General features: G+C 66.7%; 1 protein-coding gene across 2 annotated transcripts; it reads left to right on the top strand.

Annotated features, from left to right (window-relative positions):
• The first annotated feature begins 7,403 nt into the window (after positions 1–7,403).
• On the top strand, positions 7,404–20,219 carry FGFRL1 (fibroblast growth factor receptor like 1). 2 transcript variants are annotated; one of them, XM_079779262.1, is made up of 7 exons: positions 7,404–7,524; positions 8,007–8,099; positions 16,521–16,793; positions 17,797–17,877; positions 17,960–18,241; positions 18,316–18,669; positions 18,774–20,219. In XM_079779262.1, the coding sequence occupies exons 2-7, from the start codon at positions 8,021–8,023 to the stop codon at positions 19,226–19,228; spliced, it is 1,524 nt and encodes a 507-aa protein (XP_079635388.1). In that variant the 5' UTR covers positions 7,404–7,524; positions 8,007–8,020; the 3' UTR covers positions 19,229–20,219. The 2 variants fall into 2 exon arrangements, with proteins under 2 accessions (XP_079635388.1, XP_079635389.1); XM_079779263.1 differs by lacking the exon at positions 7,404–7,524 and adding an exon at positions 7,780–7,845.
• The last annotated feature ends 1,104 nt before the right edge of the window (positions 20,220–21,323 follow it).

Genomic DNA, 21,323 nt, shown 5'->3' with positions numbered 1-21,323 from the left:
GGTCACCTGAGCCCCGGAGCCGTCTGCCCACGCCGGGGGTGGGGCCTCGGCACGCCGCACTGCCGCAGAGGCTGTCTTGCCAACATGACCTGTTGCCCAGGAAATGGGTCAGAGCTGCAGGTGTGGTACCGGGGGCTCCCCAAGTCCCAGTCCCACCGGGCACCGTGCCTCTTAGAAGTGGGCAGAGAGGTACAGCGACTTATTCCACTGTATTTTTTTAAATGGTTGTATTGATTATTTTAGAGAGAGAGAGGAAGGGAGAGGGAGAGATAGAAACATCAGTGAGAGAGGAGCTCCAATCCGCTGCCTCCTGCACACCCCCTACTGGGGATCGAGTCCGCAACCCTGGCATGTGCCCTGACCAGGAATCGGACCCGTGACTTCTTGATTCATGGGGCAGCACTCAACCAACCGAGCACGTCAGCCAGGGCGCAAGCGGCACTGGGTCAGGCATTGCCGTTGGATCAGCTTTGACATGTTTGACATGGAACCATGACGGCTGTCTGTGTAGCGAATGTTTCTGTCCTCTCATGCCCCCTCCCCGCCCACACCTCCCGCAGCCCCAGCTCCGCCACTAGCCACAGGCTTTTCCCAGTGTCCCATCACGCGGTCTGCATTCCAATGGGCTTTCCTCCCTCAGCACAACTGTTTCATCTGTGCTGCCGTGTGGAGCACTCCCTCCTCTTTCTTTTTTTTCCTTTTTAATATATATATATATATGTTTTTTAATATATTTTGATTTCAGAGAGGAAGGGAGAGGGGGAGAGAGAGAGAAACATCAATGATGAGAGAGGATCATGGTCAGCTGCCTCCTGCACGCCCCCCACTGGGGATCAAGCCTGCAACCCAGTCATGTGCCCTTGACTGGAATCGAACCCGGGACCCTTCAGTTCACAGGCTGACGCTCTATCCACTGAGCCACATCGGCCAGGCCACTCCCTCCTCTCCCGAGATGACGTGCAGCAGCCCGTCCGCGTGTCTGTGACGTCTGGGCCGTGTCCAGCTTGGGCTCCTGCAAAGGAAGCCGCTGTGAGCCGTGTGCCCGAACCTCCATTGCTGCACGCCTTCTCTCCTGGTGGGGAGCGCCTGGTGGGACGGCTGCGGGGAGGACTTGGCTTTTAGCCTGCTCTCCCCACAGGGTCGCCCCAATTCTCAGGCCTGCACCCCACGCGACGATGTGTGCAGAGTGCTCTGGCATCTTGGCACCTCGCCAAGTGCACTGATGTTAGTTCAGTGCCTTTTAAAAATGTCCTACCTAATAAAGAGGGACTATGCTAATTGACTGCCCTGCCCTCAAAGATGGCGGTGCCCACAGACACAAGATGGTGGCACCCAGTCCCCTCAACCCCACTGCACGCCTGCCTCCAGAGTCCCCCAGTCCCCTCAGCCCCCCAGCCGCCCAGGGCTGGCCTGAGGCTCAGGTAACCAGGGCCAGCTGAGGCTTGCGCTGCCGGCAGTGGCAGCAGCAGAGGTGTGATGGGGGCATCTGAGAGAGGAAGGGAGAGGGAGAGAGAGAGAAACATCAATGATGACAGAGAATCATTGATTGACTGCCTCCCACATGCCCCCTACTGGGGATCAAGCCCAAAACCTGGGCATGTGTCCTTGACCGGAATCAAACCCAGGACCCTTCAGTCCGCAGGCTGATGCTCTATCCACTGAGCCAAACCAGCTAGGGCTCGATTTTTATTGATCTCAAAGAACCAGCTTTTTGTTTTCATTGATTTTCTTTATTGTTTTTCCTATTTCCTTGATTTCTAACGCGATCTCCGCTATTTCCCTCTGTTTCCTTTGGGTTTTGTCTGTTCTCATTTCTCCTCGTTTCTTTGGATGGACGCTGAGGTCACAGACTTGAGACCTGTCCCCCTAACAGAGGTACTCAGTTACCGAGTTCTCCCCAGGTGCGCCTTACCTGCGTGCCCCGGTTTTGGATGTGTTGCCTTCTCATTTCCATTCAGGCTGAAATAATTTTTAATTTTCCTTTTGGCTTCTTCTGTACATGGGAAATTAAGGAGTGGACTATTTGGTTTGCAAATACGTGAGCATTTCCCAGACACCCTTCTGTTGGGGATTTCTACTGTGACTCCGACACGGTCAGAGAACATTCTTTGAATTGCTCAAACTATGTTAAACGCATTGAGACGTGTGGCCCGGAAAATGCCGGACTCTTCTAGGACATCTATGAGGCCACGCTAGTGCGTTCCTCGGGACTCTGTCCGCCCTTGAATCAAATGCTGGGCGGGGGGTTTGAAATCTCGAGGGTGACTGTGGGTTCCCCCGTTTGTCCCATCAGCTTGGCCTCCCGGGGTTTGGGTACCTGTTGTTTTAGGGTCGGTCTCTCCTGGTGGTTTGAAACGATCCTGTTTCTCCCTGGAACGACTCTGGCCTGAAATCTGCGCTGCCCCACGTCGTCCCACACACGCGGCTTTCTCTAATGAGCGACTCCGCGGCCGGTACTCCCCATCCTCTCACGTCGGCCGTGTGTGCGCAGGTGGCCGTGTGTCTGTGTGGGCGGCACCGAGCGGAGTGAAGTTTGCTTTCCGACCCGGTCTGGGAGCCTCTGCCTGAGCTCCTCTCTCCCGTCGGCCTCCCTCCCACTGAGTGAGAGGGTTGGTATGTTTGGGGTGAAATCCACCATCCTGATGCGTACCTTTTATCTGTCTCAGCCGTTCTCTCCCCCTCTTTTTCTCCTTTCTTTTGGATTTTTATTTATTTATTATTATTATTATTGTTTTTTACTGATTTCATAGAGGAAGGGAGAGATCCTACTGGGGATCGAGCCCACCACCTGGGCATGTGCCCTTGACCGGAATCGAACCTGGGACCCTTCAGTCCGCAGGCTGACACGTTATCCACGGAGCCAAACCAGCGAGGGCTGGACTATTATTTTTAAAAAACCATTCCAGCCGAAACCGGTTTGGCTCCGTGGATAGAGCGTCGGCCTGTGGACTGAAGGGTCCCAGGTTCAATCCCAGTCAAGGGCATGGGCCTTGGTTGCGGGCAGATCCCCAGTAGGAGGTGTGCAGGAGGCAGCTGATGGATGTTTCTCTCTCATTGATGTTTCTAACTCTCTATCCCTTCCTCTCTGTAAAAAATCAATAAAATATATTTAGAAAAAAGAAAAACAAACAAAAAACCATTCCACCTGTCTCCCTGGCTGCCTCGTTAGTGCCTCCCCTCGTTAGGTACCTCGGTGGTTGCTTGGGAATTGAGCAGCATACCTGGTGAACTCGCCCATGTCTGCTGTGAAGGGACAGGGTGCCGGCGCCCCTGCAGTGAGGAGCCCTCACAGCTCTATGTCCTGGTCCCCACCCCGCCTGTGCTCTGGGCCTCACATTTTACTTTTTTATGCAAGACAAACCCCGCAGCACATCCATGTTCTTGCTTTCAGCAGTCGATCATTTTTTGAGAGGTTGAAATGAGAAAAACACGTGTCTTCCTTTTCAGACACAGAGAAGGGGAAACCCTATCCAGGGAGTTCTCTTTTTATTTTATTTTTCAAAATCCTTACCCGAGGATATGCTTTTATTGATTTTAGAGAGAGGGTAAGAGAGACAGAGAGAAACATCCATCAGTTGCCTCCCAGGAATGGAACCCACAACTGTTTGTGTGTGTGTGTGTGTGTTTGGTGTATGGGATGATGCTCCAACCAACTGAGCCACCAGGCCAGGACAACAAGAAAACCATTTTTAAAAGATTATGTTTTTATTGATTTCAGAGAGAGCAAGGAAGAGGGAGAGAGGGAAAGAAACATCAATGATGAGAGAGAATCATTGATTGGCTGCCTCCTGCACGCCCCCTACTAGGGATTGAGGGTACAACCCATGTGCCCCGACCAGGAATTAAACCGTGACCTCATGGTTCATGGGTCAACGCTCAAGCACTGAGCAACACAAGCTGGGCCCAAGTGATCTTTTTGCTAGTAAAGAATAGAGGTTGCCTAACCAGTTTGGCTCAGGGGATAGAGCGTCGGCCTTCGGACTCAAGGGTCCCAGGTTCGATTCCGGTCAAGGGCATGTACCTTGGTTGCGGGCACATACCCAGTAGGGGGTGTGCAGGAGGCAGCTGATCGATGTTCCTCTCTGATCGATGTTTCTAGCTCTCTATCCCTCTCCCTTCCTCTCTGTAAAAAATCAATAAAGTATATTTAAAAAAAAATAGAGGTTGACTGGGCTTCTTTTTTCATTATTTTAAAGATATTGCTCAGCTTGCATTGTGTTCATGCGACAAGACATCAACAAAGCTTCCTTTTCTTGTTCCCGCAAACACAATGTTTCTCTTTGCCTTGGGCTGCTTTTAAACTATCATGTTTCTGGATGTTTTCAGCATTTTGAGAGTGATGCCTTGGGGTAGCCCCCCGCCCCCCCCCCCCCCCCCCCGCCTTCTTGTGCTTACACTTTGTCGCCCTTTTGCGAGCTGTGGGGTTTATGTTTTTCGTTACATTTGGAAAGATTCTGGTCAGTTTTCCTTAAAATAGTTTAAAAAATATTTTTATTGATTTCAAAGAGGAAGGGAGAGGGGGAGAGAGAGATAGAAACATCCATGATGAGAGAGGATCATGGATCGGCTGCCTCCTGCACGCCCCCTCCTGGGGATGGAGCCCACACCCGGGCCTGTGCCCAACTGGGAACCGAAGGCTGTGCACCAGCCAGTTTGAATCCCTGCCACGGACCGTCCACTCCTGCTGGCCCCCGTCCTCCAGACTGCACCCCACATCTCCAGCCCCGGGACAGAGCCTGGCACAGAGCCTGGTTGACTGAGGACCCTATGACGAGCCAGTCAGTACTTCTAGGGGGTCCCCGGTGCCGGGCCGGGGCGACGGAAACCCTGCCATCCTCCTGGTAATTCTGCGCGATGGGATCGCCCAGGTGGGGCCGAGACCGGAGGCTAGCTAGTTGCCCTGAGCCTCCGTGGAAAAGGGGCGAGAGTTGAACGGGTTCCTCACTCCCGGACGGTTGTCATGAAGGGACATTGGAGCCTGCGGGCCTCAGGGCTTCTCACAGGAAGCGGCCTCCCCTGAGCGCTCAGCAGGCCTGGCGTGGGCGTGGGGCTGGGGAGCCTGCAGGGACCGCAGGGTCAGAGCTGGAACCGCAGGGGAGGGGGCCGCCTCGCCCCGCGCCTCCACCAGGGGGCAGCGTGTCACCGTGCAGGGACAGCCCTTCCCGATCACACCCACCCCACGGGCTGCCACCTGCACCTGGGCTGCCACCCCCACGTGGCCTGCTCACCTGCTGTGACCCCTTCCCCGCTGCCCCCCCACTTCCTGTTCTGACCTCCCCCTACTTCAGAGCCACATTTCCACACACCTGCCCTTGGCAGCCCGCGCACCTGTGCGCTCGCTCTTCACGGCCGGCGGTGTCTCCTCACGGCCCTGTCCTCCAAGTCCCGGCCCCTTCGAACTGGCCTGGGACCTCCCCACCCGCATGCCAGGGTGTCTCAGAGCCACCGCAGCCTCGGGGTCCTGGTGGGCCCTGGGCGTGGCTCCGAGCTTCCTCCCGCTGCCTGCCCAGGTCCCCACCCGGTGCAGGCAGGCGGGCGGCCAGGCTCCTCCCCACCATCCCGGGGTGCTCACACGGCTCAGAGAGGATTGAAGAGCCTGCCTTCTTTTTTCTTTTTAAAAAATATATATAATTATTGATTTCAGAGAGGAAGGGAGAGAGGGAAAGTGAGGAGAGAGAACCATTGATCAGCTGCCTCCTGCACGCCCCCTACTGGGGATCGAGCCTGCAATCCGGGCATGTGCCCTTGGCCGGAATCGAACCCGGGACCCTTCAGTCCTCAGGCCGAAGCTCTATCCACTGAGCCACACCAGCTAGGGCGAGAACCTGCCACTCACTGGCTGTGGACGGGTGGGCAGACTGGGCCTTGATGGGCCCTGCCCCTGATGGCTGGACCCCTCCCCGAGCTATCCTCTGCCCTGGGGATACTGGCCTGTAGGCCTCTCCAGCCCCGTCTTCTCTGGAAGGCTTCTCAGAACGGGAGTGGGGGGTGGGGGGGTGTGGGGGGTCGGGGATCCTGAGAGGAAAGAGGCACGAGGCCGGGACCCCAATGGAACAGCATGGGCAGAGGTCCTGGGGGAAGGAGAGGCTGCTGCCCTGGGGGTGGGGCGAGGCCGCTGCCATCTGGGCAGAGCTGGGTTAGAGACGGACAGGGCCCAGGCATCCAGGGCCCCAAAGGTCATGGGGTTTGTGTGGTGGGCACTGGTGAGCCACACGGAATAAGGGCTGTATTTAAAAAGGATGTTTGATCCAGTGACAGTGGGAGGGAAGCCAGGGGAGCCTGGCCCAGTAGTTCAGGCAGAGGGGGGGGGGGTGGGGGTGGTGGGAGCCATTTGCACAGGGCGCTGCGCAGGGAAAGCGCCATGTGGAGGAGGGACAGCGGGAGCTGGGCTCCGGTGCCCGGCTCGCCACGCCCTGGCTGGGAGGTGGCGGGCGCTCCCAGGCCCCTCTGGGCCTGCACGGCCCACCTGCGCACACAGACACCCGCCTGTGGGATGGAGGAGGCGCGGAGCGTGGTGTCCTGTTATCATTCACTCCTTGTTTGCTCTCGGGAGCGGGTGGGAGGCCAGACGCCCGCAGGTGGGCCGTGGGAACACACCTGCCCTCGGTCAAAGGCACCAGGTAAGCCTGGGCCCGCTCCCCTGAGACCTGCCCCGCTCCGGCAGCCGCTTTGGGCGTGAGCCGGGTTTGGGTCACCCCTCTGCTCCCAACAGCTCCGGGAAACGCGGACCTCAAGGCCCAGAAGCGCCCGAGGCCATCCAGTTTGCCTCTCCTGGGCCGCGGATGGGACTGGCCCGACGTCAGCTCTGGGGTCCTGGAGAGCGGGGTGCACTGGGGTTGGGACCTCTGATCCGGTCGCGGGTGGGTGCAGGTGTGGGGTGGGCGCCAGGGCACCTGGCGGTGCGCGGAGCCTGGTGGGGGCGGGGCCGGGGGCCGGGTGTGGGGCCGGCGGGGCCGGGAGGGGCCGGGCCCGGGAGGGGGCAGGGCCGAATGGGGCGGCACCGCACCCGGCGGGGTGGAGGGAGACGCCCCGCCCGCGGGCCGCCCGCAGCGCAAGGGTTAAGCCCCCGGGTCCGGCGGGCGGGGCGAGCGAGCGCGCCGATTGGTGGAAAGTTCGGGAGGGGGCGGGGCGAGAGGCGGGGCGGACGGGCCGCGGCGCGCCGATTGGCGGGAAGTTGGGCGGGGGCGGGGCGCGCGGCGGGCTCGGCGCTCGCTCCGGGAGAGTTGACAAAGCCCCGCAGGGAAGGACGCCTCGCGGCGCGCCGCCCGGGCCCCTCGCCCCGCCGCCCCGGGACCCCGGCGCCGCCCCCGGCCCCGGACGCGACCGAGCCGCCCGGCCCGCCCCGACTCCTGCCCCGGCCCCGGCCCCGGCCCCGGCCCGAGCCGCCCGCGCCCAGGTAGCGCCGCGCCGTCCCGAGGCCGGGCCCGGGGGCGCGGGGCGGCGGGTGCGGCGCCCGGGGCGGCGATGACCGCGCAGCGCGCCCCGCGGGCCCGGCCCTGAGCCCGCCGCCCTGAGCCCCGCGAGGTGAGCTCCTGCGCGCGCCCGCGGCCCGGGGACCCCTGGGGGCCGAGCGGGAGGGTCGGGTCCGGGGTCCGGGGCGCAGGCCCGGGGGTCCGGGTCCCCGGTCCGGGGCCGCTGCGGGCATTGGCACGCGCCGCCGCCGCTCCCGCCCGCCCGCCCGGGGTCCTGCGCGCCCCGCCCCCCCGGCGCCCCACGTGGCCCCCCGGCGCAAATTTGTCCGCTAATGGCGCAGGCGATTATCGCGGGGCCGCCGGCGCTGCGTGTCCCGCGGGCAGGCCCGGGCTCCCCGCGCCGGAATCCAGACGGGCTGGAGGGCGGCGGGAGGTAATTCGTGTGAACCCTTTGTCTGCTTTGATATCCGCGGTCTCCCCGCCGCCTCCTCCGCCCGGAGCCCCGGCCGCACCCGACCCCGCGGCCTGGGGCCGAGGCCGGAGGGGGCGACCCCCGCCCGCGCCGGTGACCGCCCCCCCGCCCCGCGCTCCCAGGTCCGGAGGCCGCGATGACGCCGAGCCCCGCGCTGCTGCTGCTGCTGCCGCCGCTGCTGCTGGGGGCCCTCCCGCCGGCCGCCGCCGCCCGAGGTGAGTCCTGGCGCCCGGCCCGGCGCCCCGGCCTCCGCCAGCGCCGCCCCTTTCCCTCCGGCCCTCAACTCTGCCCCAGTGCCCGCCTGGCGCGTGCCTGCGCCCCGCCCCTGCCGGCCGCGCTCCTGGTCCCTCACCCGCAGGCCCCAGCTCACCGGTGCAGTGTCCCCTTTCACCCCTGGGGCACCCCAACCTTCCCGTGGTGTCCCCTCAGTTCACCTGCAGGGCACCCCAGGTAACCCACAGGGTCCACCCTCAGCCTACCCTGAAGGTCCCCTCAGGTTATCCACAGGGTACCCCCAGCTCACACAAGGACCCCTCCTACCCATTGGGATCCCCAGCTCACCCATTGGGACCCCACAGGGCACCCCCAGCTCAGCCGTGGGGACTCCCCCTTGCTGGCAGGGTGGGCTCTGGCCCCGTTCCCCACAGGACACATGCCTGCCGCTGAGGGCAGCTGGTCACCTTGGGTTCTTGGCGGGTGAGGTGTTCGGCCACAGTGGACTCTCTTAGATCCCCAGGGACCGGCAGAGACCCCCAGGGGGGCCAGGGTCCAGTGTGCGGACGGGGGGACATGCTTGGTGCCTGGGACTCGTGACCCAGCCCTCTCCCTGGGCCTGTGCACCCCTAAGTACAGATCCTGGGGTTGCTGCACGGAGGGGGTGGTGCCTGTTCATGGCAGACCCCAAGGCCTACCTACTTGGGTGGCACTGTGCCTCCGCCTGCGCCACGCCAGGCTGGGTGTGTGCTCACCCACCTGATGTCCAGGTGGGCAGGCCGGTGTGCGCCTGAGGGACCTGCCCCTGCCCCCAGCCCGGCGAGCGGGGCCGTCCTCGGCGGGTAGGCAGTGGGCGATGAGTGCCCGCGGACTCTTGCCCGCCATGGTCAGTGCTGGCCTCCCCTCAGCTAGGCGGGACCTTTGGGTGTGCTGACCACTCAGGATCGGCCCTGCCCCATCCGCCAGTCCTCGGAGACTTTGAACCCCTCCCCTGCTACCCAGCGGGCGCACCGAGCCCAACGTGGCCTTATATGGCCGCGTTCGGGTGTTGGGTGGCGGGCGGCGGCCCAGGTGGGCCTCATGCCATGGTACCCCCCCTCTCCGCCCGCCTGGCCGGGCACTGGCCGGCTGGCTTGAGGGTGGGGGCTGCCCAGCCATGGCTGGACTGGGCTGGGCAGCGTCCTGGGTACAGCGGGCGCTCCGGTCATCTTCAGCAAGGCCCTCCTGGCAGCGGGCGGCCCGGACGCGGATCTTTTATCTGCTTGGACCCCCCATCCTCGCACCTGCCTGTCCCCTCGCCACTTGGTCAGGGAGGCTCTGAGGCGACTGTCCTGGCCTGGTCATTGGCTGGCCCCGAGGCGGGAGTGGGTGATGGCGGTCGGCAGTGGATGGTAGCGGGCAACGGGCCCGAGTCGGTGCCCCTCAGCCTGGGCCTTGGGCTGTGCCTGGTATCCAGCCCGAGCCCGAGCCCCAGCCCAGCCCAGCCCAGCCTGGCTCCGGGCAGTGGGAGCTGGGGGCCGCCGTCCAAGGGCAGGGCCTCTGTGGTTTTGGGAGGGGCGGGGGCACTCTCCCTGAAATGTGCTGGCACTTCCCCTGCCCGGGCGCCGGGCGCGTGGACTTCCTCAGGCCGGGAACCTGTGCGCAGAGTGCTGGCTGGTTCGACGCCGTTGGCCCCGTGGTGTCACAATGTCTGGAATCACATCTCTGGAGTCGGATCATGTTTTTAAAGTTCCCCTTTTCCCAAAGTTTCACAATCTTGGTGGGTTTGTCTAAAACGTTTTTTGTTTTCTTTCCCCAAATTTGAGAGGAGATAGGATTTGGCTTTCTCCACTTCCATTCTGTTGCTCCCAGTGGGAGCCCGGGAGGCTCGGGCGCAGTGCGCTGCGCGGGGGGCTTGGGGGGCAGTTGTTGAGGGGTTTTCTGGAAAGTGCCACGTCTGAACTTCTCCCAGGTTGGCGCGGCCGACCGGCCTCTGAGCAGCCAGCCCCGAGGCCGGCCCGTGCCCTGGGTGAACGGAACACGGGTCCCAGAAGCCTGGGTGCTGGCCGGCACGCGGGGGCCCCGACCCCACGGGGAGGGCGGTCTCGGGGGCCATCGGGGTCTGTGGTGTGTGACTCGGCAGGAAGGTGTGCGGTTGTCAGGATGGCGGTGGTGGGGGCCCCCGCCTGCCTCCCAGCCCCCGCTGTGCGGCGGCTGGCCTGAGTGGTGGGGCTGAGGTGGGTGCGGGAGCCAGGCCCAGGCCTTGCCAGGTGGGGTGCGGGCCAGCTGCCTCCTGTGCTCGGTCCCACTCCTGGACGGGAGGATAAATCACTGCCCCCGGGGGGATGGGGAGGAGGGAGCTGCGAACAAAGTCGCCTTTGGCTGGGCCTGGAAGGGCTGGCTCCTCCATTGTGCGGGATCAATGGCCCCGCTCCCGGCACCTCGGCCCCAGCCTGTGGCCTGCTCAGGACCGGCTCAGCACTGCTCACCGGGGGTGGGGGTGGGGGGGCAGGGTGTGACCCCGCAGGCTGGAGCGCTGGCCGCCGGCTACCTACCCACGAGGGGCGTCCTCCTTGGCTCCTTCTGTGCTTCACCTGGTGTGTCCCGGGGCGGCCTCGGTGGGCAGGTCTCAGCGTGGAGGGAGGGTGCCTAGGTCCCCAAATCCCACGGACACCCTTCCCAGTGCTGCGACCCCCTTCCCACCAGCTCCTCTCCTAGGGGTGGCCACTGGGTGCCCTCGGTCAAGCCCAGGACTGTCCTGGGGCCACAGTCCAGAAGGAGGTGGGTGGGCCCGGGAGAGGCTGGGCACACAGGCCTAGGAGAGCACAGGCTTCCCGGGGGCGGGGGGCTCTTTGGGCAGAGGGGTGGCCCTCCTTGGCCAGGTGGACACCCAGGGTACATGGGTGCCCGGGTGTAGATGGACGGGGGGCTGTGAGCGGGGACAGGCCAGGTTGGGGCTGGGTGGCTGGGGCTTTTCCACCCGTCCCCAGCCCCCCGTCTCGAGTAAGGAGTCCATGCTCCGTGCCCCCACGGGCGGCTCGGGTAGGACCTGGAGCTGGGCAGGTCAGCTAGGCCTGCCCACCCTCGCACACAGGGCCTGCCTCGGGGGCAGCCAGCAGGGGTGGGTGCGGGCTGCCGGGGCCGTGCCCAGAGCGGGAGGCAGGAGGGTGCTCCTGCGTTGGCCGCTGAACCCAGGCTCCCCATCCTGCTGGGAACAATGCTCTTCCTGCCTGGCGAGTCCGTTTCGTGAGAGACTGACACACGCTGAGTGCCGAGGAGGGACTAGAGGGCCTGCGGCCGGGGCGGGAGGGGGGCTCTGCCTCGTCCTGGCCTCACACCTGGGCGGGGACCCCCTCGGCCCCCACAGTGCTGAGCCCGGCAGAGCCGAGCTCACAGCGGCTCCTCGTCCATCCGGGCTCGGGCTGGGGCTGCCTCTGGGCTCCCGCCGTGGCCTGCCCTGCCCTGCGGGGCTGCGGGGCACGCCTTGAACCTGACGTGTACCCCTCGAGCTGGGTGGCCCCGCCTCAGGCCTGTCCTGGGGAGCCTGCTGGGCCACGGGCCGTGGGCCATGGTGCGGGAGCCGGCAAGGGTGGGCGCGAGGGGCCCTCGGGCCTGGGGGTGCCCAGTGCCAGTGCTGGGTGGGTTGGGCTGCCCAGTGTGCCAGAGCATCCGTTCTGCCAGAGCCCGCCCTCGGGCCCAGGGTTCCAGGCTCTTCGCACACGTCCAGGAGGCATGTGCTCAGGTGGGCAGGGTCCAGGCTGGCGTTCGAGGGAGGCCCAGCGGAAAGAGCCTTCTGGGTTCCCCGTCAGCTGGGTGGGGACCTGAGGTCCAGGGGAACGGAGTTTGTGGCCTGCCGGGTGCGGGGTCACCTTGGAGCCCGGTGGACCTGGGCATGGGGCGGGCTGAGCCCCTGGCTGGGCACCTGGTCACCGCCGGCTGCTGGCCGTTTACGTGGGGCTCCCCCAGGCAGTGGCATCATCGGTGTGACATTCTGTGCCCCCTGGGACTTCCTGTGGTCAGGGACTTCCTGTGACCGACCCCCTGAGGACTCCAGGGAAGGAAGCAGACCTGTCGGCTCGCCTGGGGCCCCGCTGGGCAGGAGCGGGGACGGACGTTCCAGCCCGCCCGCCCGCCCGCTGGCTGCTCGGTGGGTCAGGCCGTCCCTTTGCCCCGCCCAGAATGGCCTGGTTTCTGGGGCAACCACCTGTCCTGCGGGTCCTACCAGTTCCACCACGGATCCTGTGGGTCCAGCCCCGGGGGCCGCCCAGGGACTGGGAGCCTGTGTGAGTGTGCATATGTGTGTGTGTGTGTGTGTGTGTGTGTGTGTGTGTGGTGTCTGACCGGCTCGGGGCCTGGGCAGCGCCTGGCCTGCCCCTCGGGCCCTGCCCTGGTTGTCCCCTGTGCTCCCGTCTGTGGGCATCCCTGTCCCTCCCCCACGTCTCGCCTTCTTGGGGAGGGGGCTGGCCCCTGGGGCGCCGTGTGCGGGTCTGCCAGCGCTCTCGCTGAGGGGTGAGGACGTGAGCCCCCGCCCTCCTGGACGTGCCCACCTGCCGCCCCTCCCTCTCGGACAGGCCCCACCCGCTGTGCCCAGGCCGCTCGGGTCCTCCAGGAGGGGTGGGCCCAGCAGGTCAGCGGCTCCGGTGGCACCTTCGCCCCATGGCTGGTCCCTGCATGAGGGGCCTGATGCCCACCCACCCCGGCCAGAGAATTATCGCCAGGCCGGACGTCCTGGGGCTTTGCAGGGCGTGCTGGGGCGGAGCTGACCCCGATGAGCTGGCCAGGGGGTCCCTGGACACTCTCCCTCCCATCGGCGTCTGCGGCCACCAGGGCGGGGGACCCGACTAGGGGGAGAGTGTGGGGCGAGCCGGAGCCGAGCCCCTGCCACCCTGTGGGGCTGGAGCGGGGCGGGGCCTGGCCCAGCCCCCTGGAGGGAGCGGCTGGTCAGCAGGTCAGGCCCACAGGCTGCCCTGGGCGGTGGGAGGGGCCGAGGCTCATAGCCCAGGGCCAGGCCCCTGACAATGTGCCCAGGCCGCCCCAAAAGGGGGTGTGGGAGCCCTGGAGGAGGGGAGGGAGGGTGCCCGAGTGGAGGCCCTGGGGTCAGCGAGGGGTGGTGCGGGCCAGGGCGGTGGAGGCTGATGGTGGTGAAGCAGGTCCTCCCCACCCCTCCCTCTTGGGCCACCTCGCCGCCTACCCAGCGCCCTGCCCCTCTGCCCTGCCTGGGCCGACTCTGGGCTTACAGAGGGACCGTGTTTTACTTAACCCGGCGGGCAGGCGCGTGGCGGGTGGTGGGTGGCCTGGGGCCTCAGGTGCTTGGAGGTGGGTTTTGTCCCTCTGGGAGGGGCCTGTATCCACTGTACGTGTGTATGTGTGCGTGCGTGTGCGTGTGCCTGCACACCTGGGGACTGTCTGAGGGCAGAGCAGGCATTCAGGGGACAGCATGGGTCTAGGGGGGACATCATGTATGTCTGGGGCAGCCTGCATGTCTGGGGACATGTGTGTCTGGGCAGCATGCGTGTCCGCGGACTATGTGACAGGTCTGTGTGCACCTGGGCTCTGGGGAGCAGCTGGGAAGCCTGGTGTTGGCTGGTGCGAGGCCCGCTGGCCCCTCCTGGCACCCCTTTCCTGCCGCGTTCTCACGGCTGGGGGAGGAGGAAGGAGAGGGTTCCCTCCCTCCCCCCTCAGGGTTCAGCTCTCACTGGGGCGAGACCTTGCCCCGGCCCCGCTCACCCCACGGCTGCCCCCTCCACGCACGGCCACCGTGTCCTGCCTGTGCCCGGAGCTTCCCTGGCCGTGGCTCAGGCTGCGGGCAGGTTGGGGGCTTCCTGAAGGAGGTGCCTGCAGGGAAGGGCTGGGGGAGGGGCGGACACCCTGCCTCAGTGTCCGTGGCTGAGGGGCGGACGCCCTGCCCAGGTGGCACAATGGGGGCTTGTGTTTCCCAGGCTAAATATAGAGCCGCAGCAGCCACGCCGACGGCCAGAATTCCCAGGAATCTGCCAGGGGGAGGGCTTCCCTCCCGTGGCCGTGGCCGCCCGCCCGCCTGCGGGGTCTCTGTGAGGCTGGTGTGGGGGTTGCCCCGGGCCCTGCCTGGCCTTGGGTCCAGCAGGGGTGGGTGGGGCGGGCGGCCGCAGGGCGGGGGAGGGGCTGTTTGCTTTAGGATAAGGCTGGCTCCAGCCGGCCGGCCCCCAGCACCGCTCAGGGCCGAGCCGGGGCCACACTTCCTGGCTCTGTCCCTCTGCGGTGACGAGGGGCGTCCTGGCCTCCCCGGCCGCACCGGTCAGCGGCTGTTGGCCCTGTAGACACCCCCACGGCCCCGGCGCCTCTGCCCGGGGTGGGCTGGGCCTTGAGGGGACCCCCCGGGCAGCTCGGTCCTTTCTGTGCCACGGAGCAGGCTCCTTTGGGGAACGGGTGTTGGACCAGCCCCGTTGTGCCCTCCGGCAGAGCTGGGACGGGCAGACCCCTCTGGCCTGGCACTGTCCCCCTTCCCTGCACTCGAACAGTCGGTGGGTCTGCGAGCCCAGGTGGCAGCCCTGGAGGCCCGGGCAGGCTGGCGGGGACCCTCTTTGTCCTGCGGTCGGGAGGCCCCTGTGCGTGGTGGGATTTCAGGCGGTGACAGGTGGTGGACAGGGTCTGCCTGGGAAGGAGGCCGGACCTTGTCTGGGGGTCCGAGGGGGTGCCGGGGGGGTGGGCTGCAGACAGTTCAGTCATTAGGGAAAGGTGGGTCTCAGACCCCTGACCCTCTACTTTCATCCCTTCGGGGGATGGGTGGGAGCTGATGAGGAGGGGCTGGCGGGAGCGCAGCGGCCTGGGGTCGAGGTGCACAGTCGGGGAGCCACGTGGTGGGTGGGAGGGACCTGAGTAGAGGCAGGATGGGGAGTGGGCTTGCATCTGGGCCGGGGGGCTTGGCGGAGTGGGGTGAGCCGGGCAGGGTGAGGGCGCGGGGCGGGGGGCCTGGGAGGAGTCCCTCCCCACTGGGAGCCCAGAGACCCCGAACCCTGAGCTGGAAGTTGCCTCTCATTTTTTAAGTCCTCGCTTGAGGATACTTTTCCATTGACCTTTAGAGAGTGGAAGGGAGAGGGAGAGACAGAGAGAAACACCGATGCGAGAGACACATCGGCCGGTTGCCTCCTGCAGGCCCCGAGCAGGGCTGGGAGCCTGCAGCTGAGGTCCGTGCCCTTGACCGGAATCAATCCCGGGTCCTTCGGTCCGCAGGCCACCCCGGCCAGGGCCCCTGTTTACAGGGGATGGCGCCTGCCCCTCCCTCAGCCCCAGTGCGTGGTGAGGGCTCAGTGCCCCGGGCGGTCCCGGGGGCGGGCGATGGCGAGGCAGAAGCTGCCGCTGGCGGTCTCGACGGACCCGCAGGGCCCTTGGCGCCCCGGTGGCACTGGCCCCGCCGTCGCCAGCTGGTAGTCGCCTGTGGAAGGAGTACCGTCTGGTTACTGAAAACACAGGCGCCAAGGGCCCGTCCGGCCGCGTCCCGGCCCCACCACCTCCCGGCACCCCCGTGAGGCCAGGACACGGGCCATGGCCGTGGCGGGGTGCTGGCGGGTCCCGGGAGCTGGGGAGGGCAGCTGGGTGCCTGGGGTGGCCTCCTCAGGGCCGGGGCTCAGTGGGCGGGCGACTGCACGAGAGCCCAGCGCTCGGGGGCCACCCACACACAGGAGCTGCACCGTGTACCGCCCCCGGCTTGGAGCCCCGGCCACAGGCCGGAGGGGGGGCAGGGGGGGCTGTCGTTTCTGACACCAGCAGTGTCCTTCCCAGCCAGCCGGTCACAGTCCCCTCCAGTCCTGGTCGCCACTGCCCCTCACTTGACTCAGAGGCCCCGAGGCTGGACGCAGCTGGTGGGGATGGGCGGGGGTCTGCCCGGTGGAGAGGGGTGCCGGCCTCAGCCTGGGACGTGGCTTCTACCTTGGTCGGCAGCTGGCACGGACCGCCAGCCGGACAGGAGCCTGCGCCTGGGCCAACGTGCCCACCACTGGCCCCGTGACCCCCGGGCCTGGGTTCAGCTACGGGTTGGGTGTGGCTGGCAGCAGGGAGGCCCTGGCCCAGGCGACGGGTCCCCGTACACACAGAAATGGGCCCCTAGACCTGGGGTCCCATGCGGGTGCCACTTGACTCGGCACGGCTGCACACACAGACACTCGGGTGCCCCTGCGGGGGCGTGAGGGGGGGCCCCGCTCTCCCGTGGACACGCGTCCGGGGAGCTGCTGAACCACGCGGGGTTCCTGCGTCCGTGCAGCGGCCCGTGGTTGGCGCCCAGTGGCTGTGGGCCCCGGTGGGTGCCGGCCACGGTCTGGGAGGAGGGTCCTGACCTCGGCCCCCAGGTCTGTGCTGGGCAGGAGCCTCGGGGCGGCGTCCGGGGTGGGGACCCTCAGGGACAGCCCCTCCCCGGGCTCCCAGTGCTCACACCCCCAGCCCCCTGACTGAGGCCTCCGACCCGCCCGCAGGCCCCCCGAGGATGGCCGACAAGGTGGTCCCCCGGCTGGTGGCCCGGCTGGGCCGCACCGTCCGGCTGCCGTGCCCCGTGGAGGGGGACCCGCCGCCGCTGACCATGTGGACCAAGGACGGCCGCACCATCCACGGCGGCTGGAGCCGGTTCCGCGTGCTGCCCCAGGGCCTGCGGGTGAAGGAGGTGGAGCGGGAGGACGCGGGCGCCTACGTGTGCAAGGCCACCAACGGCTTCGGCAGCCTCAGCGTCAACTACACCCTCATCGTCATGGGTCAGTGGGCCGGGCCGGGGCGCGGGCCTGAGCCCCTCCCAGCGCCCCCCAACCCCGTCTGCCTGAGCTGGGCCCCTGCCCCCAGGAGTCCAGTCGCCCCTTCTGAGCCCAGGACGGGGCCTGACCTCCGTCCCCACCCCCGCCCGGCCCCTCCTCCCAGGCCCGCTCCTCAGGGAGCCTTCCTCCCCGGGGTCCTGCCGCCGGAGCCGGGCAGCAGGGGCAGCGGGTGGTGCTGGTGCCCGGACGGTGGTCCCACCGCAGGGCGTGCGGGCAGGCCGGTGGCCTCGGTGTCGGCAGTGACTTTGAGGCTCGGGTTTCTGAGTTCAGAGGGGCCGCGGAGCCAAGGACCTTCTGTTCTCCTGCTCGGGCCTGGGCGTGGTCCCGGCTGCGCCCTGCACTCGCTGCTCCGGCTCGGCCGCAGCCTTCCCCGCGTGCTGCCCGGGTGTCCCTTGGGGAAGGGTCTCTGGGTGTTGGGTCCCCGGGGAAGGGGTCTCCCCAGGGTGGGCCCCTCTCACAAAGCAGGAGCCTGCGCCCCGCTGGGTCCTGGGTTGGGGGAGGCTGTCTGGGGAGGGGGCATTCCTCAGCAAGCTCCCCCCCCGCCACGGGGCCCCCTCTGGCTGTGGAATGGGAACACGCGGGCCCCCCCACACTGTCCACTCAAGGGGAGAAGCGCTGGGCGGTATGCGGGCCATGTCGCTGCCCCAGCCTTCGGCTCCTTGATGTGGGCTAGGGTTACTGCAGCTGCCGCGGCCGCCCCTCCCCCGGCCTGCAGACCCCCCGGAGCCGGGGTGAGGGGCCAGCTCTCAGGCCCCGCCCCCCCGCGCCTGTCAGGGTCACCTGCACCCGGGGGGTGGGCTGGGCGGGCCCTGCCCAGCTGTCTCGGGCCTGAGATGTGGGTGTGCCTTTCGAGAGCTTTCCCAGCTGGGCCAGACCCGGGGGCCTGGGAGCCAGCCCAGTCTGGGGGGGCAGGGGGAGCCCCTCTCATGGACCCCTCCCCCTGCAGAGGACACCAGCCCGTCCAGGGAGAGCCCAGGGCACGAGGGCTCCTCCGGGGGCCAGGAGGACCCAGCCAGCAAGCAGTGGGGTGAGCATGGTGACGCCCTGTCCCCTCGGGGGCGGGCCCCCCTCCCGCCGGGGCCCCCCTGACCTCGCGCCGCCCCCCGCAGCGCGGCCCCGCTTCACGCAGCCCTCCAAGATGCGGCGCCGGGTGATCGCGCGGCCCGTGGGCAGCTCCGTGCGTCTCAAGTGCGTGGCCAGCGGGCACCCGCGGCCCGACATCGTGTGGATGAAGGATGACCGGGCCCTGACGCGCCCCGAGGCCAGCGAGCACCGCAAGAAGTGGACGCTGAGCCTGAAGAACCTGCGCCCCGAGGACAGCGGCAAGTACACGTGCCGCGTGTCCAACCGCGCGGGCGCCATCAACGCCACCTACAAGGTGGACGTGATCCGTGAGTGCGGGGCCGGGGCCGGGCGGGGCGGGGCCGGCGGGGCGGGGAGGCACCCACACGCCGTCTCCCCGCAGAGCGGACGCGGTCCAAGCCCGTCCTCACGGGCACGCACCCCGTGAACACCACCGTGGACTTCGGGGGCACGACCTCCTTCCAGTGCAAAGTGCGCAGCGACGTGAAGCCCGTGATCCAGTGGCTGAAGCGCGTGGAGTACGGCGCCGAGGGCCGCTACAACTCCACCATCGACGTGGGCGGCCAGAAGTTCGTGGTGCTGCCCACGGGCGACGTGTGGTCGCGGCCCGATGGCTCCTACCTCAACAAGCTGCTCATCACCCGCGCCCGGCAGGACGACGCGGGCATGTACATCTGCCTGGGCGCCAACACCATGGGCTACAGCTTCCGCAGTGCCTTCCTCACCGTGCTGCCAGGTGCCCGCCCCGCCCCGCGCCCACCCGCCCTCCCGCCCGCCCCCGCCGGCCGGGCCTGCACAGACACTCCTAACCCTCCACACCCTTCCTGTTCTCTTCTGAAGATCCTAAGCCGCCAGGACCCCCCGTGGCCCCCTCGTCCTCTGCCACCAGCCTGCCGTGGCCCGTGGTCATCGGCATCCCAGCCGGCGCCGTCTTCATCCTGGGCACCGTGCTCCTGTGGCTCTGCCAGGCCAAGAAGAAGCCGTGCGCGCCCGTCCCCGCGCCCCCTGTGTCCGCACACCGTGCACCCGGGGCCTCTCGCGACCGCGGCGGCGACAAGGACCTGCCCGTGTCACCGGCCCTTGGCACCGCTGCCAGCGTGGGGCTGTGTGAGGAGCTCGGGGTCCCAGCGGCCCCCCAGCACCTGCTGGGCCCTGGGTCGGCTGCCGGCCCCAAGCTTTACCCCAAACTCTACACGGACGTGCACACGCACACACACACGCACACGCACTCACACACGCACTCGCATGTGGAGGGCAAGGTCCACCAGCACCAGCACATCCACTACCAGTGCTAGGGGTGCTGCTCTTGGGGGCCCCGGCGCACAGTGGGGGCGGGCGGGTGCCGCCGGGGGCACCTGGAGGTCGGGCCAGGTGGGCGGGCTGAGCACCCAGGCTGTGGGGGGAGGTGCACAGGTGAGGGGCTCGGCCAGCAGCCTGGGCGCCCTGTGCGAGGAGCACGCACACGCACACACACACACGCTGACCGCAGATGTCCTGCACAGGCCTGCGCCGGTTGCTCCCCGTGTGCACACACACACACAGACACACGCACACACGCACACATGCACGCACGCACGCTGACTGCAGAGAGGCCCTGCACAGGCCTGCGCCTGCTGCTCTCCGTGTGCACACACACACAGACACACACACACACAGGCATGCACACACACAGACACACACACGCACACACGCACGTTGACCGCAGAGAGGTCCTGCACAGGCCTGTGCCGGCTGCTCCCCGTGTGCGCCCAGCGCTGGCCCTTGCAGGAAGCCCTCGGCCTGTGAGGAGGGTTTCACAGCTGCGGTCTGGCAGGAGATCTGAGAGGCCCCCAGCTTAGCAAACCAAAAACCCCCACCCCCGCCCTGCTGGCCCGCCCGTCTCCCTGCTCGGCAGGTGGGGGGCTATTTTTGCCACCACCTGTCTGGTGTGCAGGAGTCCCCCCGGGTGTCCTGGGCCGGGCGTCGGCGTAGCGGGCCCAGGCCCTGTCCGGAGAGGCCGGAGCTCGGCTGGGCGTGCCTCACCCCGGCCTCCCTGCCGGAGAGAAGGGCCTGGTATTTATATTTAAAAATTAAGATAATAATATTAATGGTGAGAGGAGCCCTGGGCACAGACCTGGCCTCTCCTGGGGCCCAGGACCACCTGGCCTTGTGGCCGAGCTGGACGTCCCCCAGGGGCCGGGCACCCGCTGCCCCGCTGCCCGAGGGGGCCCCAGACCTCTGTAATTTTATATAGAGTTTGAGCTGAAGCTTCGTATATTTAATTTATTTTGTTAAACAAGAAAATGTGCATCCTTTTTCTCTAAACTAGTGTTTCTGCCTGTGTGCATCTCTGTACAGATGAGTGACGTGTGTGTGGGCTATCTGTACAGGTGTGCCATGGGCCTGCGACTGTACATGTGTGTGTGCATGTGGGTCTGTGTCTACACATCTGTGTCTGTATGGGGGCCTGTGTCTACACATGTGTGCGTGAGTGCGCCATGGGCCTGTGTACACGTGTGTGGGCCTGTGCCTGTACATGTGTGTGCATTCACATGTGCCTGTGTGGGCCTGCGCCTTGGGCTCTGAGTGCCGTTGCTGGGCCTGAGGTCCGGCCTGGGCCCTGGGTGTCCAGGGCTCACTCTCAGTCCCCTGGACAGAAGCCCTGCCCCCCCCACACGCCTCCGTGGTAGCTGCAGCCCCGGCCCCCGGCCCAGGGAAGGCCCCTCTATGGGTGCAGCCCCCACGACCCCACCTTCTGGGGCTCAGCTGGCCCTCGGAGGGCTGGGCTGGGCTGGGCTGGGCTGTGAGGTCACCTCCACCCAGGCCCCTCCTGCCTGCGGGGCCCCCCGTCCAGCCGCCCAGTGGGGAAGCTGAGGCTCCAAGGCCGTGGCCAGCGCTGTGGGCGGGGCTTCCTCCAGCCCCCGGGTGCAGCCTCTTGGGAGAAGGCACTAAGATGGCGTGATTATCGCAAAGCCGCCGGCGTGGGGTGGGGGGGGGGGTGGGGGGCGGGGGGCAAGGCCTTGCTGGGGTCCAGGGCACCGCCGGCCAGCGCTGGGTCTCGGCTTCTCCGACCAGGACAGGCTCTGACCTGCTGGATGGGAGGCCCACCGTCCTTCGCAGGCCCTGCTGGGCTCCCCAAGGTCAGGGCGGGGCACCCCTCCCTCAGCTTCTCACACGGGGGGCCCCTCCTCACGGGCCCCCAGGGCCTCCGTGCTGTGCAGGAAAGGGGTCCCCTGAGGGGTGCCCTTATCCTACCATCGTCCCACATGCTCCTTGGGGACCCCACTCCTGTCCCCGAGGAGGCAGGGGCCAGCCCGGAGAAGGCCCTGCTTGGACGGTCCGGCCCAGGTGCTGGAGACCACCTGTGGGGACATGGGAGGCCTGGGCCCTAGCGGCCGGATGCCCTGCCGT

Source organism: Cnephaeus nilssonii (assembly GCF_951640355.1).
Source record: "Cnephaeus nilssonii genome assembly, chromosome: 1".
In the NCBI taxonomy this organism is placed as follows: Eukaryota; Metazoa; Chordata; class Mammalia; order Chiroptera; family Vespertilionidae; genus Cnephaeus; species Cnephaeus nilssonii.
This window is presented reverse-complemented; position numbering and strand designations above follow the sequence as displayed.

Bases quoted from the DNA above. Each gene is read 5' to 3' on its own strand.
- FGFRL1 (XM_079779262.1), top strand. From the start codon at position 8,021: ATGACGCCGAGCCCCGCGCTGCTGCTGCTGCTGCCGCCGCTGCTGCTG. The intron at 16,794-17,796 runs GTCAGTGGGCCG...CTCCCCCTGCAG, and splicing joins CTACACCCTCATCGTCATGG to AGGACACCAGCCCGTCCAGG. The intron at 18,670-18,773 runs GTGCCCGCCCCG...TCTCTTCTGAAG, and splicing joins CTTCCTCACCGTGCTGCCAG to ATCCTAAGCCGCCAGGACCC.